We start from the raw sequence: 18810 nt of genomic DNA on the forward strand, positions 1-18810 counted from the left end.
GTACAGAATGCGGCTGCCCGGTTTGTTGTAGGTGCTCCTAAACGTTCCTCGGGCACCACCATCAGAAAAGACCTGCATTGGCTCCCCATGCAGGCAAGGATCAACTTTAAGGCTCTATGCCTTACTCGTCGTGCCCTTAATGAATCTGGACCGGAGGCTATTCGTGCCCTGGTGGCCCACTATGTCCCTGGGAGAGCACTCCGCTCTTCCAACAAAAACCTGCTTGTGGTTCCTCGTATTTCCAAGGTTCGGTGGGGAGGAAGGTCTTTTCGCTTCCTTGCGCCTAGACTTTGGAATACGCTCCCTAGTGATCTCAAGTTGATCTCCTCTCATCTTCAGTTCCGCAAGGCACTTAAGACTTGGCTATTCCTAGCAGCTTATCCCTAAGTTCCCCCCCTGGTTGATATCTGAGCTCTCTGGTTACCATCTTCAGCGCCTTGATGCCTATGGGTTTAGTTGCGCTTCTTATACGAATTGCCACTAATAATAATAATAATAATAACACACGTATGCACACGCACCACAGTAAGACCTGCTATCTCCTAAACCCCCCACCCCTTTCAACTCCGGGAACTAGCCTGTTTTCAATATTGCTCCTGGAAACAAATCTCTGGGCCATCTTCACCACAAGCCATAGTCCTCAGGTCTCGCGATATTGTGGTCATGGGGACCAAATTCGCTGGTATTTCATTGGGTATCCTCTGGCCTTGTGGACGTTCTCCTCCAGTTCACTTCCGTCCATGCCTGTTTTCCACTTGCCTAGGGTCAGAGGAGTTGTGGCTTGCCAATGCTTTGCGATGGCCCATTTGGCGATGAAGTATCCAACTTCAAAAAATAGACAGGCACTCAAGCCATCCTCCTAGCCAGCCGTACTTCCCAACAGTGCCACTCAGGGTTTATCTCTCCAGGTGACTGAGTATTGTAAAGGCAAAAGGAGGCGATAACTGGGCATTCCCATACGGCACGCAGGAAACCACTCTGTAGCACTGCAATCCCAGCATGCAGCTGGTGGGGTTCAGCTCATCCGCCACAGCCTACAGGAAAGACATGGCTCGGCAGTTCGGGCTGGACTGTTCCCATGAGGCACAGGGTCAAGACTGATTTGCATATGGCCATGTCTGAACTGGGGTGGCTTGGTGAGCACAATAACAATGGATTAAACCCAGATCTGTGAGTGGGGGTGAATTTTTTGCCATTGTGCAACATTCCGTCCATCATCTTGTGTGTTTTAATGTACTATCTGGGCCTCGTTACTTAATGCCGAGGCAGGGTTAAAAAAATGCACAGTATTTTATCTTAAAAACGAACTTCAGAACTTTGCCTGGATACCTTCCACGTGTAAGGCCCTTCATTGACTCCACCCAATATACAGATGAACTGATGTTCTCTGCTACTATCTCTTGATTACTGTCTGTAATAGAACACTGTATTGTAATTGTATTTATATAACGCTTCATATCCCAGAAGTGGCTCAGAAGTGCATATACTCAACAGAGATTTATACTCCACCGTCTGTAGGGTGTTATCCTAGTCACAGGCTAAGGGCAGTATCATGGAAGGTCACAGATTTCCCACTCCGAGTCCCTGGTTATGTACTACTCATGCAGGCTTTGAAGTGAAACATTCCATTCAAAGTTCAGGCCCTTACTCTAGTCCCAGGTATAATCTGTGTTGGTTATTGGCTGGCAGGCCCTCGGAGCTCTGTTGGTGCATTTGTGTTTGTGCAAGTGTGTGGATTTTAGTGCGTTTGTAGCTGCCTGATTGAATGTGTTTTTAGGTCGAACCTGCAACAGCGCTGCATTTGCTCGCTGGTGAGGGATATTGTTTACAATACACAGCTTAGAGCCCACCCATTGCTTACCATTTGTTTTTTTCATTGTCACTTTTCTTTGTTGCCTCCTAATTGGCCAGTACATGCCAAGCATCACTTCCTTTCCTTTCTGTGGAGAATGGATCAAGTACAGATGTATTCAACTTTATTAGTACGCATCTGCTGCTCGTGCTGTGATGAGGTACTATTTCTTCTCACCCTTGGTGTGGGGCTTCTTTCCCTTCCCACCCCTTCTCTGTGTTGCTGCCCCCTTTCTGGTGCTCCCTCAATCCGCCGCACTTCCCTCGTTTTGCTTTTCCTACACCTCCCCTCCTCCTGATGTCCTTTATTGGTGCTCCCTCCCTCCACACATCCCTAGTGTTGCTTTTCCTCTCTCCCGTTGTTGCTGCTCCCACCCTATTCCCCTGTGCCTCCCTCATGTTGCTTCCCCTTCTCACTTCCCACTGTCCATTGTTGAAGCTCCCTCCCTTCTCCTCCGCACCTACGTATGGCTTACCACCCCCTGTACTTTTTTAACACTTTGCACAGGAGTGCAGGCTGCTTTGCAACTAGGCTTAGAAAAAGCACGATGATGCGGTTAACGCTACCCTTGTCATATCGCTTTTTAGGCCGAACCCAATTTGCTAAAGGCATCTTGGCGACTTTCAGAAAGCTGACCTCTATGCTCCTCCACTCCACACCATTAACCCCACTCCTCTACCCCACTGCAATCTGCCACACTCCACTCCAATGTATCCCAATGTATCCCACTCCACTTTGCTAAAATATACCCCATTCTACTCCACTCCAATCTACCCCACCCCAATTTTCCCCATCCCACTCCAATCTACCCCCACTTCAGTCTATCCCACTCTATCCCAATATTATTATTTTTTTACCGATTCCACTCCTATCTACCCCAATCCACTTGACTACGATCCAGTCTACCCCACTACAATCTACCCCACTCCACTCTACCCCAATCTATCCCACTCCACTACAGTCTACCCCACTCCACTCTATCTAACCCAATCAACCCCACCCCACTACAATCTACCCTACTCCACCCCAGTCTACAGCACTCCACTCAAACGTACCCCACTCTTCTCCAATGTACCCAATCTACCCACTACAATCTACCCCTGTCCATCACACTCCAGTGTACCCCAATCCAACCTACTCCACTACAATCTACCATATTCCTCAAATCCACCACATTCCACTCCAATCTAACCCAATCCACCCCACTCCAAACTACCCTACACCACTCCACTCAAGTCTAACCCTCCCCAATCTACCCCTTCCAATCTACCTCACTCCACTCCAGCCCACCCCTCTCCGAACTACCCCACTCCAATCATCCCTCTTCCATCTATCAATCTACCCCACTCCATTTAAATCTACCCTACTCTAATCCACAAAATCTAGCCCATTTTACTCCTTCCTAATCTACCCCATTACACTTCAATCCACCCCACCCACTCTTTCCCAGTCTATCTTACTCCACTCTATCGAACTCCACCCCACTCAAATAAACCCCTCTCCACTCTACCCCAATCTACCCCTCTCCAATCTACTGACTCCAATCCACACAATGTACCCCACTCTGCTTTATACCAATCTACTACACTCCATACCACTCTACCCAATCTGCTCCACTCCATTCTAATCTACCCCACTCCAGTCCAATCCACCCCACTCCACTCGACTCCACCAACTTCAATTTATCCCACCTCTCTCCACCCCAAACTACCCTACTCTAATGTACCCCACTCCAAACCAGCCCAATCTACCCCACTCCAATCTGTTCCACCCAACTATAATCCACCCAATTGACCCCCCTCTGCTCCACTCCAATCTATCCCAATCCACCCCACTCTTCTTTTCCCAAATGTACCCCACCCCCCACTTACACCCTTATATCCCCCTCCTCCCTAATATACCCCACTCTACTCTATCCCAATATATCCAACTCCTCTCTACCCCAGTGTACATCGATCTACCCTGCCCCATGTACCATACTCCAATCCATACCACTCTAACCTACCCCAATTTACTCCAGTCTACCCCTCCACCCCAATCTACCCAACTCCACCCAATCTACCCCAGTTCAATCTACTCCCCACCTGTCTACCATGCTAAACTATGCAACTCCCACACTCCAATCTACCTCACTCCAATCTATCCCACTCCAGTCTACCCCAAAGTATCTCAATGCACCCCACTCCATTCTACCCCATTCCACTCTAGACCAATCTACCCCAATCTACAATATATCCCATTTCACTCTACCCCCACTTCAATCTACCTTCACCCCATATCATGGCACTAACTTTTTACCATGCTGAACTCCAGCCATGAAGGTGTACAACAAGGCTAAAAGACCTTGCCAAAGCCAATAGCTCTCGGACTGGCAAGATCTATTGGCTTTGCCACTGCTTGTTTTTCTTGACTTTAAGCCATGTTGGTCAGCAGCTCACGCTGTTGTGCAGCATGTCTAAAAACACATTGACAACGCTGATAGAATCTTGCGTAGGCGAGACCTATTGGCTTTGCCATTGCTTGTTTTCCCTTGTGTCTCTGTATGAGTATCTTTGCTTTTGTCTGTGCATATCTATCTATCTACACACACGCATATAAATGCATATATATACACGTGTGTGTGTGTGCGCGCGTGTGTATGTGGTCTGTATGTCTGTATTTGTGTTTTCGTGGTTCTTGTGTGTGTTTGTGCCCTATCCCTGTGCCCTTATGAGTCTCTGCTTCTCTACATGCTTGATGCTTCTACTCGACTTGGTCCATGTATGGATAGCACTGCGTCTATACGTGTATCCTTTAGTTTGCGTAGTGTGTTCCTGTTTAAGTTGATATGCGGGGACATGTGTGCGTCTGCATGTCTATCTACCTGCGTGTGTGTTTTGTCCCTGGGTTGTGTTCACACGGGGCCGGATCATGCTCATTTTCGCCACGTGTACTTTGTAACACTTCACCTGTAGCTGTGTGTGCCCGTGTGTGTTTATGCTGCTCGTCGTGTCTTGTCATGTGCTTGTTCATATGTATCTTCAAGTGTCTGGATGCTTCAGGATGTTTTCCTTCGTTTTCCTGGCACCCTCGCCGTGTGCTGCTGTCTTTCGTTGTGTGTTTATGTGCCGCTTTTTGTTTGCCTTCATGGGACAACTGCATGTGTGTGCGCGCGCGTGTGTACGCAGTTCTCCGTGACTATGGAAGTGCCTTCCCAGTGTGCTCTGCCATTTATTGCAGTATTATCCTTCTACCTGTGTCTGGTACTCTTTTGTAACATGCACACGTCACTTTTCTCTTGTAACACACTGTTTGCTACCTCTTACATTTTGTTTGCTTTAGATACTTGGACAAGTGCCACCACTGCCTACGTAACGTTTGTTCTTGTGCTGGAGTGTCTGCCATCAGGGGCGGATTGGCAAGGCGGGCATTCGGGAATGGGCCGAAGGGCCGGTGCCTCAGTGCCCTCTGTGGGCCGTTTTTTTTCTCCCCTGTCCCAGTCCACAGAGAGTGGACTAGGAAAGGGGAGAAAAAAAAACGGCCCAAAGAGTGCACGGAGACAGAGACTGAGAAAATGAAAGCAGCCTCGTGTGGGCTCTCCTTCACCCCTACCCTGCCAAGCAATCAAGCTGAGGCTGGGCTGGGGAGGGGTGATTGTTTGCAATAATCGGCCTCCCTGGGGGCCAGGTGTTTCTCAGGCCTTTAAGCCATTTGCACCTCGGCCCCCCTGGCGCCCATGCAGCCCAGAAACGGTGTTAGTCTTAACACCTCGCCCACAGCCCCACACATTCAGGGCATAGTGGGGAGGAAGAATGGGTCTTGCTGTGGGGGCCTGCTGATGTTTGGAATTTTTTTGTATTATTTATTTATTTATGCGATTTTATAAAGCGCAGACTTTACCCGAAGGTGTCAGAGCGCTTCACACTAGGAACAGCAATAATACATGAGGAGAAAATTATAAGTGGACAAATTATAAAAGCAAACGTTAAGTTACATGAATCAAAAGTGACAATAGTGAGCAACCAAAATACAAGAGGAGCAAACGATACATTACAGGAGGAAAAAGAGATGTGTGTGCAGGTTACAAAAGCGTACAAAGTACAAGTAGAGGTATAATATTGCAATTAATGGCAGACACTCCAGCACAAGAACAAATGTTACGTATGCAATGGTGGCACTTATGCAAGTATCTAAAGCAAACAAAAGTGAGAGGTAGCAAACAGTGTGTTACAAGAGAAAAGTGACTTGTGCAAGTTACAAAAGGGTACCATACACAGGTACAAGGGTAATACTACAGTAAATGGTAAATACTCAAAATGCCAGAACACACTGGGAAGGCACTTCCCATGCACCAGCTTCACCTCAGCCTCCCCCCTGGCTACCTGGCTACCTGGCTGCCTTGGATGACCCAGAAAGCTGTGTTTTGTGCTCCCCTGCCAGGACATTTTCCCAAGGCCTGGAGGGTTGATTAATGTACTAAATGCAGGGGCCTTACCTCTGTTCATGTGCTCCTGAGCTGAAGGTCTGGGGAGGGCTGAGTAGGTTAGTAATAGCAGGGACTTTGCTGCTTTTCAGGTGCTCCTGTGCTGGAATAATTTTGTGATAAAAAGGGGCCTTGCTATTTTTTTAGTTGCTTAGCATGCAGGCCATTGTCACCTTGGCCCTGTGTCGTGTGCAAGAACAGTATCCTCCCACTTTAATTCCTTGTCTGTGCATATGGTGTTTCATGAAAGGGCACGCCCCTTGAATGTGGGCCACGCCCCTAAATATGGGCCACGCCTCTTGAATGTGGGCCACTTTTTTCGTCAGTGCCCGGGCCGAATTGTGATCCCAATCCGACCCTGTCTGCCATTTATTGCAGTATTATCCTTCTACCTGTGTTTGGTACTCTTTGGTAACTTGCACACATGTCACTTTTTCCTCCTGTAATGCACCATTTGCTACCTCTTGTATTGTGTTTGCTCACAATTGTCACTTTTGCCTCATGTAACTTAACGTTTGCTTTTGTAATTTGTTCACTTGTAATCTTCTCTTCGTGTATCAGTGCTGTTCCTATTGTGAAGCGCTCTGACACCTTCGGGTAAAGTCCGCGCTATATAAAAACGCATCAAAAAAATAAATAAGGTCCTTGCTTAGAGTTTGGTTTGACACCGGCACTGCTTTTGGCTTGACCGTATGTGCCTCAATGTATTTACGGTTCTGTGTTTATCGTCATGTCTGTGGGCTTGTACCTGTCTTGCGTGTGTCGTGTTTACGCTCCTCTGTCGTCTTCTGTCTGTGTGCCTGTGATAGTGCCTGTTTACACTGCCCGGCCTGTCCGTGTCTGTGGTCGCTAATGAGAAGGGGGAGGCAGCTGAGGGAGGGGCAGGGCCATACATTGGACGGAGGGTGTGGACAAGATCCCCGGCCCGGCCCAGGAATGAGAGAAGCCAGGCACAGATCCTGGCAGTCCGGCAGCTGGTGCCTCGCAGTGACCGGGGAGCAGCCACCCCTGCAGCGGAGCGGGCGGTGTCCGCCGAGCAGAGGCTGGAGGCTATGTATGAGCCGTCGCCACGAGCCCGCAGGGATGACCAAGGTACCGGAACTCCCGCGTCCTGCATCCCAGGGCAGTGCTTTGGAGAGTTGGCAGACTCAGATGCTGTGTGTTTGGGAGTGTGTAGGTGCAGTGCTCTCTTGTGTGATGTACGTTGTAGGTGTTGGATACTATCTGCGTTAAGTTTGGCGAGCCCACGTTTGCATGTAATGTCTGTGTATGTAAGAGTACACACACCTGGGTATACAGATCTCTGGGTACACACATCTCTGGGTACACACGCCTCTGAGTTCACGCATCTCCGGGTACACATACCTGGGTACACACATCTCTGGGTACACACGCCTCTGAGTTCACACATCTCTGGGTACATCTCTGGGTACATACATCTCCGAGTAAACATATATTTGGGAATACACATCTCTGGGTAGATACATCTCTGGCTACACACACACCTGGTTACACACATCTCTGGGTACATACATCTCTGGGTATATATCCATGTGTACATAAAACCTCTGGGTACATAGTACATCTCTGGGTAAACACATCTTTGGGTACATTCATCTCTAGCTACATACCTCTGGGTACACACACACCTGGGTACACACATCTCTGGGTACATACATCTCTGGCTACACACACACCTGGTTACACACATCTCTGGGTACATACATCTCTAGGTATATATCCATGTGTACATAAAACCTCTGGGTACATAGTACATCTCTGGGTAAACACATCTTTGGGTACATTCATCTCTAGCTACATACCTCTGGGTACACACACACCTGGGTACACACATCTCTGGGTACACACATCTCTGGCTGCACACACACCTAGTTACACACATCTCCGGGTACATACATCTCTGGGTATATATCCCCGTGTACATAAAACCTCTGGGTACATAGTACATCTCTGGGTAAACACATCTTTGGGTACATTCATCTCTGGCTACACACCTCTGGGTACACACACACCTGGGTACACACACACCTGGTTGCACACATCTCTGGGTACATACTTCTCTGGGTATTTTATTTGTATTTATTTTATTTTAAAAGTTTTGTATAGCGCTAGCTAGACGCGTAGGTATCAGAGTGCTTCACATACACCTCTGGATACATGCACAACTGGGTACGTACATCTCTGGGTAAACATATCTTTGGGTACATACATCTCTGGGTACATGCATCTCTGGGCACACACATCTTTGGGTACACACAACTTTGGATACATACATATCTTTGGGTACACACATCTCTGGGTACACACCTCAGTGTACATACATCTCTGGGTACCCACACTTCTGGGTACACACCTCAGTGTACATACATCTCTGGGTACACACACCTCTGGGTTCACACCTCAGTGTACACACATCTCTGGGTACACACACCTCTCGGTACACACCTCAGTGTACATACATCTCTGGGTACATGCATCTCTGGGCACACACATTTTTGGGTACACACACATTTTGGATACATACATATCGTTGGGTGCATACATCTCTAGGTACACACACCTGGGTACACACATCTCTGGGCACACACACCTCTGGGTACACACCTCTCTAGGTACATACATCTCTGGGTATACACCTCTGTATAGATACATCTCTGGCTACACACCTCTGGGCACACACTCGGTCAGGAGTTAGTGTTTGCCACCGGCCCTCTCTGTGTGGGGTAGTTTCTGTTGAGCGTTTGTGTATCTGTAGGGAGTCTGTGTCGGGAGAAGTATGCGCGCTTGTATTTTCTCTCGTAGATGCAGTGTGCCTGCCTGGGGGGCCCTCGCCGCCAGACCCCTCTCTACAGGAAGTACTATGCCTTGGCATCTTTTTCAGGCCTTGCGTGTCCAGGAAGTGTCTCTTTCGGGTGGTGCTTCGTGTATTGTTGGCGGCATCTGTCTCTTGGCTGAGACCCCGGACAGAGTCCATTCACCAGTCCCCCTCCGCGGCGCCTCGGTCGTGGCTTCTAGCAGTCCTTACATTGTATTTGGATTGTCATCGAACGCTGCACTCACACCTCAGCCCTGGGCCCTGGTTGAGAAAGCGCTGCTTCTGTTTCAGAACAGGAGGGTTAGAGGCAGAGAGGCCACAGCTAGCGCCTAAGGGCACCCCACAGCCTCACGTGCCCAAGCACTATGGCCCACGCGCAGCACTGCCACTGGCTCTGGGTGCTGACTTGAGCATTCCTTACCCGGCACGGCAGTGAGGCCCGTGTGCGCCTCCCCCTCCCCAATGTTGCTCAGTCCTGGCCTGCAGCGCCCGTGCTACTCCAGGAGTGGAGACACAGGCGCATGCCTCTCTTATGTGCCCGGGCACTGCCCGCACTGGCACGCACAGACTCCTTTACCAGCGCCCCTCCAGCTGCCCTGCAGCACAGCCCTGACAGTCCCGCGCTCTGGCCACGGGCAGAACCCTCGCTAACCAGCACTACAACCCACGCGCAGCGCCCCACTGCAGCCCACGTGCATCACCCTGCCGTAGCCTCATGCTGCAGCCCATGTGCAGCGCCCTACTGTAGCCCTGCACTGCACCCCACGTGCAGCGCCCCGTCGTAGCCGCGTCCTGCATCCCACGTGCAGTGCCCCACTGCACCCCACGTGCATCGCCCCTCCGTAGCCTCGTGCTGCATCCCACGTGCAGCGCCCCGCCGTAGCCACGTCCTGCATCCCACGTGCAGTGCCCCAATGCACCCCACGTGCATCGCCCCTCCGTAGCCTCGTGCTGCATCCCACGTGCATCGCCCCGCCGTAGCCACGTCCTGCATCCCACGTGCAGTGCCCCAATGCACCCCACGTGCATCGCCCCTCTGTAGCCTCGTGCTGCATCCCACGTGCAGTGCAGCGCCCCGCCGTAGCCACGTCCTGCATCCCACGTGCAGCGCCCCACTGCAGCCCCGCACTGCAGCCCACGTGCAGCGCCCCGCCGTAGCCACGTCCTGCATCCCACGTGCAGCGCCCCACTGCACCCCACGTGCAGCGCCCCGCCATAGCCACGTCCTGCATCCCACGTGCAGCGCCCCACTGCAGCCCACGTGCATCGCCCGGCCGTAGCCTCATGCTGCATCCCACGTGCAGCGCCCCACTGCAGCGCCCTACTGTAGCCCTGCACTGCATCCCACGTGCAGCGCCCCACTGCACCCCGCGTGCATCGCCGTAGCCTCATGCTGCATCCCACGTGCAGCGCCCCACTGCAGCCCGCACTGCAGCCTACGTGCAGCTCCCTACTGCAGCCCACATGCAGCACCCTCGCTAACCAGCACTGCAGCCCACGAGCATCGCCCGCCGTAGCCTTGTGCTGCATCCCAAATGCAGCGCCCCACTGCAGCCCACGTGCAGCGCCCCACTGCAGCCCCGAACTACAGCCCAGGTGCAGCACCCCACTGCAGCCCCGCACTGCAGCCCACGTGCAGCGCCCCACTGCAGCCCCGAACTACAGCCCAGGTGCAGCACCCCACTGCAGCCCCGCACTGCAGCCCACGTGCAGCGCCCCACTGCAGCCCCGAACTACAGCCCAGGTGCAGCACCCCACTGCAGCCCCGCACTGCAGCCCACGTGCAGCACCCCCACTGTAGCCCGCACTGCAACCCACGTGCAGCACCCCACATGCAGCGTCCCACTGCAGCCCACGTGCAGCATCCCACTATAGCCCCGCGCTGCAACCCACGTGCAGCACCCCACTGTAGCCCCACGCTGCAAACCACGTGCAGCGCCTCACTGCAGCCCACGTGCAGCACCCCACTGCAGCCCACGTGCAGCGCCCACTATAGCCCCGCACTGTTGTCCACGTGCAGCCCTCTCTCGGCGTTCCTCAGTCTGCCAGTCCAGCACTGCAGCCCTGGTGCAGCTCTCACAATGACCATCACCCGATCTGCAGTACTCCTGCTGTCCCGGACCGGGGGTGCCACAGCTCAGCACCTTCCTGCGGCCCGCTCGCCCCCCAGCTGCAGGGGCCCCCTCCCCCCAGCTGCAGAGGGCCCCTCCCCCCAGCTGCAGGGACCCCCCCCCCCCAGCTGCAGGGACCCCCTACAACCAGCTGCAGGCCCCCCCCCAGCTACAGAGGGCCCCCTCTCCCAAGCTGCAGGGGGCCCCCAGCTACAGGAGGGGCCCTCTCCCCAGCTGCAGGGGCCCCCAGCTGCAGAGGACCCCCTCCCCCCAGCTGCAGGGACCCCCTCCAACCAGCTGCAGCCCCCCCCCAGCTACAGAGGGCCCCCACTCCCCAGCTGCAGAGGGGCCCTCCCCCCCCCAGATGCAGGTGGCCCCTCCCCCCAGCTGCAGAGGGCCCCCTCTCCCAAGCTGCAGGGGGCCCCCAGCTACAGGAGGGGCCCTCTCCCCAGCTGCAGGGGCCCCCAGCTGCAGGGACCCCCTCCAACCAGCTGCAGCCCCCCCCCCCCAGCTACAGAGGGCCCCCACTCCCCAGCTGCAGAGGGGCCCTCCCCCCCCCCCCAGATGCAGGTGGCCCCTCCCCCCAGCTGCAGAGGGCCCCCTCTCCCAGCTACAGGAGGGGCCCTCTCCCCAGCTGCAGGGCCCCCCTCAACACAGTGCTCATGTCTGAGCGCACCAGATAACATCCGGAGCGGGCCCCTCCGTATACATTGCAGGGCCCCCCTTAATCTGTCGTTCCGCCCGCACCCCCTGTTTCCAGTTCGGTGTTTGGAGGTGGCTGCTCCTCGGCGAGGTCCGGTGGGGCCGCGGGGAGGGGGTGGCGGGGGGCTGTGGCCGTGTGACGAGGCCCGGGTTGACGTGCGGGGACTCATTAGCGGGTCATGAGACTCTGGCGGGAGGTTGGCATGGCCCCAGCGCTCCTTCCACTGCCAAGATCCCGTGCTGCGGAGCCACTCCAGATATGGGGGTGGGCCCAGCCTTGTGTACAGCATCCCCACGAATGCCCACTTTCACAGACTGGCATCGGCCAGCTGCCTGACCCTGCAGCACGGGTGGCACCAGTGAAGTCCCACTTCCAGCATAGTGCCCCTTCCTTTAGCTCCATCACTAATGAACTTTTCAAGTGTTTATTTATTTATTTACATTTTTTTATTTTAAAAGTTTTATATAGCGCTAGCTCGACCTGTAGGTATCAGAGCGCTTTACATACAAGCAGTAAACAGCAGGAGGACATTACATTACATAGTAGGCCGGCAGTAAGGAAGCAAACCACAGACAAAATACAGCATGGGAATAAATATGCGTGCAGCGGAGGGGGAGATAGCAAAAAGAAAGGGCGATAAAGACATAGTCCCGTCACTCACTACCCACTGTTGGACTGGCGTCAGCCATTTCTAGCCTCGGTGCCACCCATCGTGCCAAAGAATAGGGTCGTGGTTTTACCATGCCTGGCCCTGACCTGCTTTCTTGCCCTGGAGTCTGCTTCAGTTGGACATTTGTGTCTGTCCCACCTCCCGTGGGCATATCCAGCAACCTCTGCGAGCAACACAGAGCGCCTCAAAGCTCGAGTCTTGCGCACGGAGCGCGTTCCACGCCCACTTGCAGATTGTGCGCCGTGCTCTTGAACAACCGAACTTATTCCTCTAAAGGGGGGGAGGCACTTAAGAGTCGCCCACGGTATAACATAATTTGGTGTATGCAGATTCCACCGCCGCTTCCTCCATCAGCGGAAACGGGGGGGGGGCACCTTTTTTAAATGCCTTTCACTAATTGGTGATTCAGGACGACTGAACCCTGTACAGAGAAGCGTTATAGTGTAGCAGGAAAACGTAAGACCATGGAGTTCCCCAACAAAACCAGATTGTAGAAAGGAGGGTGTGAGGGGAACAACATTCAAAAAGTATACTAACTTGATGAATATTTTTTTACATTTTCCGTTTACTATTTTATAACAACTGGAGATAATGCGACGTGCGCAGAATCACACGGTTTTCAGTCACGTGCCGGAGCTGGGATTACAGCCCAGGATTTTAAACTCCAAGCTCAAGCGCGTTGAACCAGCGCCTAGATCACAACTGCTCCTCGGTTTGCGAGCTCCATCCCTCCTCTTTACCACCTTTCCCTCTTCTCTTCTCTCCCTCCAGCCGCTCTAGTTTTCCCACACCCCCTCCCTCCCCTCCTTGGTTCCCACCCTCGCTTCCTCCCAGCTGTCACGGTGCGGGGCCGGCAGCAGCATTCCTTGGATGTCAGGGGAGCGCGGCGGATTCCAAGCTGTACTTTCTCTTCATTAGGAGGAGAAAGTGAGGTCCGGGGTGTGGGGGTCACCCGAGCGCACAGGTGCAGCATCCAAAGGGCCTGGGGCAGATATTTCCATCCCCAGGACCACGCCTCCCTCCATATAAACTGAGACGCCCCCGCAGGCGGGGTCCTTCCAGATTTAGTAGTACGGCCGGATGCTGCAGGCATTTGAAGTCCGAGCCGCATTTAGACACAATGCCCCCATCCCAGCCGAGCCCGAAGGACTTCGGCCTTGTAACCGGGTTGTTTGTCACGCGTGGGGCCCCGTAGTAGAGACCCCGAGTCTCTTGTTTCACCGTACCTGCTCTCTCTGTCACAGGTGCCCACTCTCGAACATGCACTACTTTCTCCCCTGCAGGTGCACTTGCAATTACACCAGCACTACGAAGCTCCCATCAGCACCATCACAGCACCTGTGCCCATGGCACCAGCACTACATCCTCTTCCACATGCATCACCATCGCACCCTCACCCAGTGGCATCAGCGCCACAACCTAACCCGCTGGCACCAGAAGCACAATCCCACCAACTGGCACCAGAGGCACACTCTCACTTAGTGGCACCGCAGCCTCACCCAGTGGCTTCACCATCGCACCCTCACCCACTGGCCCCAGCTTTGCACCCTCACCCACTGGTGGCACCAGCATCGCACCCTCACCCACTGGCACCAGCTTCGCACCCTCACCCACTGGTGGCACCAGCATCGCACCCTCACCCAGTGACTTCACCATCGCACCCTCACCCACTGGCACCAGCTTCGCACCCTCACCCACTGGTGGCACCAGCATCGCACCCTCACCCAGTGACTTCACCATCGCACCCTCACCCACTGGCACCAGCTTCGCACCCTCACCCACTACCCTCACCCACTGGCACCAGCATCGCACCCTCACCCAGTGGCATCACCATCGCACCCTCACCCACTGGCACCAGCAGCACACCGGCCTTCGCTGGCAGCATACTACGTATGCTTGCACCCACTTGGAACAGCACCACAACCGCACTAGGACCCAGTGGCCCCACACTCCCCTGCACCCATTGGGAGCAGAGCCACACTGTGCCCCCTGGCACCAGCACTTCCATACTACATGCCCCAGCGTCAGCAATACACCTGCACGCACTGGTGCATGCATCGCATCTTCTTACACACCTGCTGGTCCCAGCATCGCACTAGCATTCATAGAGTGGTACTGAGATGAACACTGCACCTGCACCAAGTGACACCACCACCACCGCGCCTGCACCTACTGGCACACGCAGTGCACACTGAGTGATTCCCAGGACAGAGGCCTGTGGATGGGCCCAGGCAGACAACTCCTTCCTAGTGAGCCGTCCCCCTCCCCTGCCACTGCTCCTCCATTCCTGCTGCCACCTCCTGCAGTCTCTTGTGTGGCCAGTTGAACCCGTGTTTCAGTGGTGTGCTGGACTAGGCAGTGGTGGCTCCTCCGCTGTGGCGGAGGAGCGTCGCCCCACTGCTTTCTTGCAGTGCAAGAAGCAAAATCATAAATTGGTAGTAACTTTTAGTTATTACCCTTTTATGTTTTTTTGCAGCTGGGCTGGGCTGCTCTGCTTACTGAGCAGCCATTATCAAAATGGGGTGACCCAGTGGTCATGGACCTGGGTTATAAGTGGTACGAAAAACAATGGTCCGGGACCTTATTCGGTAGGTGAAACAAATCACAACCTACAATAAATTATTCAACATGTTATTTCTGAGCCGTTAACCTGTTGGCTCATGGTACCTGATACAAAAAGTCTATCAAAGTGCAACAACCATGAAATATTTAATTGTAACCCTGAAACCGGTCCTAGGATGCTTGTTTGCAGTCCAGGAAAGGACCTGGCCTGGCAGTTCGGCTGGACTGTTCCCATGGGGCACAGCATCAAGTCAAGACTGATTTGATATGGCTGAGTTCGAACTGGAATGGCATGGTGCACAAAAAAACGATGGATTTAGGCCCAGATCTCTGAACTGGGGTGAATGTATGACATTGTTCTGCATTCTGTCCATCAATTGTTCTTTTTACATTTGTCATCCCGAGTGGGACAGGTATGCCCAGACGTGGGTCCCGTGCTCTCCATGCCATTGGAGTCAAGCTATCCTGGCTGATGAGGGGTGAAACCCCGAAACTGGTCCCAGGATGCTTGTTTCCGGTCCAGGGAGAACCTGGCTTGACAGTTCGGGTTGGACTGTTACCTTAAGGAACAGGGTCAAGACTGATTTGCATATGACTGGGTCCAAACTGGTGTGGTGTGGTGAGCAAAAGAATGATGGATTAAACCCAGAACCTTTTTACTGGGGGTGAATGCTTGCATTGTCCAGCACTTCGTCCATCAATTGTTTCTTTCGCAATTCCCTTTTGAGGTGACCATGGAGAACAATAGTCAGCAGGAATCCTTTCTAGGATTAATGTAATGTATGTGGTCTTGTAAAGTGCACTGCTGCCCTGAGGCGTCGTGGATTACTGTCTCTATTCCGTATCTTTTGGGATATGGGCCCACTTATCCCTGTACTGCCCATATTCTTTCCAACATGACCACTTTCTCAGTGTTGTTGGGATCACTGTACCAGATGCTGTATATATCAAGACTCAAATATTCTGTCCATGCATTGTCCAGGTAAGTAGGTGTGCAGTTAAGAACAGTACATATATACATACTTTGCTGATGGGGGCGAGGGTTTTTGTATGTGGCTATTGTTGACTTAGACATAGTGGCCTACAAACACCAGTGCCCGAAGCCTGTGCCAAGTGAGTTCTGCTCATCAGGGTAATTAAAAAAATATGTTGTGGCACTTAATGGCCATAGGCCATTACAAAGCTGACGTTATTTATGTGAACAGTGCTACCTCTCTACTAACCCCCGTAGCACTGAACAATCATATTTTTTCCAAGATGGCAACAGAGCCTTTTTGGAGACAAGGGATGGTTGCAAGAAGCTCTGTATTTTGACCTTTAGCTCAGAAATCTGATACTTTTGCTGTTGTGGTGGGAACAGAACCTGAGCCTGGGTCGTCTTTGAACGTGATTGGCGGTGCTGTGAAACTTGCTGAATAAGGTTTTCCATGTTGGGCCCTGGGGTTGGACTGTCACTCGCAAAAAAAACCTTAAGCCATGAAAAATGAAGGTAGCCAAGCGTCAGGCACTAGAGTTCAGCAATATGCCTTTCTTTCCCTGTCCTCCCAAATAAATGCTGGACCCGTCCCCATTCCTTGTCACAATGACTCGCCAGGCCTTTGAAGCACCTTAAAGCTAAAGCTTATGAGAGTGAAGTCTTGAGTGACTTAACACATTCTGCCATAGTCAGAATGGAACTGGTCTGTGGGATTTGTGATGTCTGTGTTCATAAAGTATGAACATATGGGTTCTCGTTAATGTTCTGAGCCCCCATCTTTAGTCTTAGGATTGGACACATCTTGAGCAGACACGCTTTCTGTGATCCTGGAACTGGGCATGCTTTCATCCTAGATCTTCTTTGCAGTTGTGGGCCTGGACAAGCCTTGATCACAGCCTGCTCTCTCTGACGTGCTGGGATTGGTCAGGCCATAGTTGGAGAATAGGCAGTGTTGATCTCAACCAATGTCATTGGGCCAGCCTGGATAACATACCCTCTCAGGGGTGCTGGAACTACATTAACCTCAATTAAAGATCTTCTTCGTAGTGCAGCGACCGTATGAGTCTTGATCGGACACCCTCTATTACCAGTTCAGGGCCACCCTCTGAGAGACACTGGGCAGGATTAGGTAGCTGATTCCAGTGATGTGGGGCCAAGAAGGAGAAAGTGTGCTCCCCCATACCTGACCGTACGGATGCGCAGGGGGCATAGTAGCAGTTGATCCCTGGATCTCAAATTCGGGACAGGAATGTATGGCTGCACCCTATTTTGTAGGTAACGAGGCCCCTTTCCACGAAGAGACAGACCTATGGGCCAAACATAGAAGTTTAAAGTGGGCACGGTTTCTTACGGGCAACCAGTGGAGAGATCTCAGAGTGGGTTCAGAAGGAGAAGGAGATGGTAGGTTACAAACCAACTGTGCTGCTGTGTGGTGTATCACTTGAAATTTATAAAAGAGACCCTTTTTCAGGGATTGGGTGGCGGGGTCTCGCCGTTCTGCTATCATGGTGGGACGGGACCAGCCTATCATGGTGGGACAGGACCGGCCTATCATGGTGGGACGGGACCTGCCTATCATGGTGGGACAGGACCAGCCTATCATGGCGAGACGGGACCAGCCTATCATGGTGAGACGGGACCAGCCTATCATGGTGGGACAGGACCAGCCTATCATGGTGAGACAGGACCAGCCTATCATGGTGGGACGGGGCCTGCCTATCATGGTAGGACAGGACCAGCCTATCATGGTGACACGGGACCAGCCTATTATGGTGAGACGGGACCAGCCTATCATGGTGGGACAGGACCAGCCTATCATGGTGAGACGGGACCAGCCTATCATGGTGAGACGGGACCAGCCTATCATGGTGGGACAGGACCAGCCTATCATGGTGGGACAGGACCAGCCTATCATGGTGAGACGGGACCAGCCTATCATGGTGGGACGGGGCCTGCCTATCATGGTGGGACACGACCAGCCTATCATGGTGAGACGGGACCAGCCTATCATGGTGAGACGGGACCAGCCTATCATGGTGGGACAGGACCAGCCTATCATGGTGGGACAGGACCAGCCTATCATGGTGAGACGGGACCAGCCTATCATGGTGAGACGGGACCAGCCTATCATGGTGGGACGGGGCCTGCCTATCATGGTGGGACGGGACCAGCCTATCATGGTGAGACGGGACCAGCCTATCATGGTGGGACAGGACCAGCCTATCATGGTGAGACGGGACCAGCCTATCATGGTGAGACGGGACCAGCCTATCATGGTGGTCTTCAACAAGGCCGACGCTGTCATCGCACCCCACCTGCGAGACACCATCAACACCTCCTTCGACACCGCCATCTTCCCTGAAAGCTGGAAACACGCCGAACTCAGCGCTCTACTCAAGAAACCAACAGCGGACCCCACCGACCTCAAGAATTACCGCCCCATCTCGCTTCTCCCGTTTCCAGCCAAAGTCATCGAGAAGACCGTCAACAAGCAGATGGCCGCCTTCCTCGAGACGAACGGATCCCTCGACCCCTCACAGTCCGGCTTCCGAGCCAAACACAGCACCGAGACCGCCCTCATCGCCGCCACCGATGACATCCGAGCCCTGATGGACAATGGAGAAACAGCGGCCCTCAT

At 53.1% G+C, this 18810-nt stretch overlaps 1 protein-coding gene across 2 annotated transcripts in view; it reads left to right on the forward strand.

The window, feature by feature from the left end:
• Positions 1 to 18810, forward strand: part of TNS2 (tensin 2) — a 387080-nt gene that overhangs the window by 37268 nt on the left and 331002 nt on the right. The window contains exon 1 of one of the 2 annotated variants that reach the window (XM_086959742.1): positions 7288 to 7406. The exons of the other annotated variant lie outside the window; for it this stretch is intronic. Within the exon in view, the coding sequence (XP_086815868.1) occupies positions 7371 to 7406 (36 nt within the window). The 5' untranslated portion in view covers positions 7288 to 7370. Of the gene's footprint in view, positions 1 to 7287; positions 7407 to 18810 lie in introns of those variants that run through there. 2 annotated transcript variants of the gene reach the window in all.

Source organism: Lissotriton vulgaris, chromosome 1_1 (assembly GCF_964263255.1).
Source record: "Lissotriton vulgaris chromosome 1_1, aLisVul1.2, whole genome shotgun sequence".
In the NCBI taxonomy this organism is placed as follows: Eukaryota; Metazoa; Chordata; class Amphibia; order Caudata; family Salamandridae; genus Lissotriton; species Lissotriton vulgaris.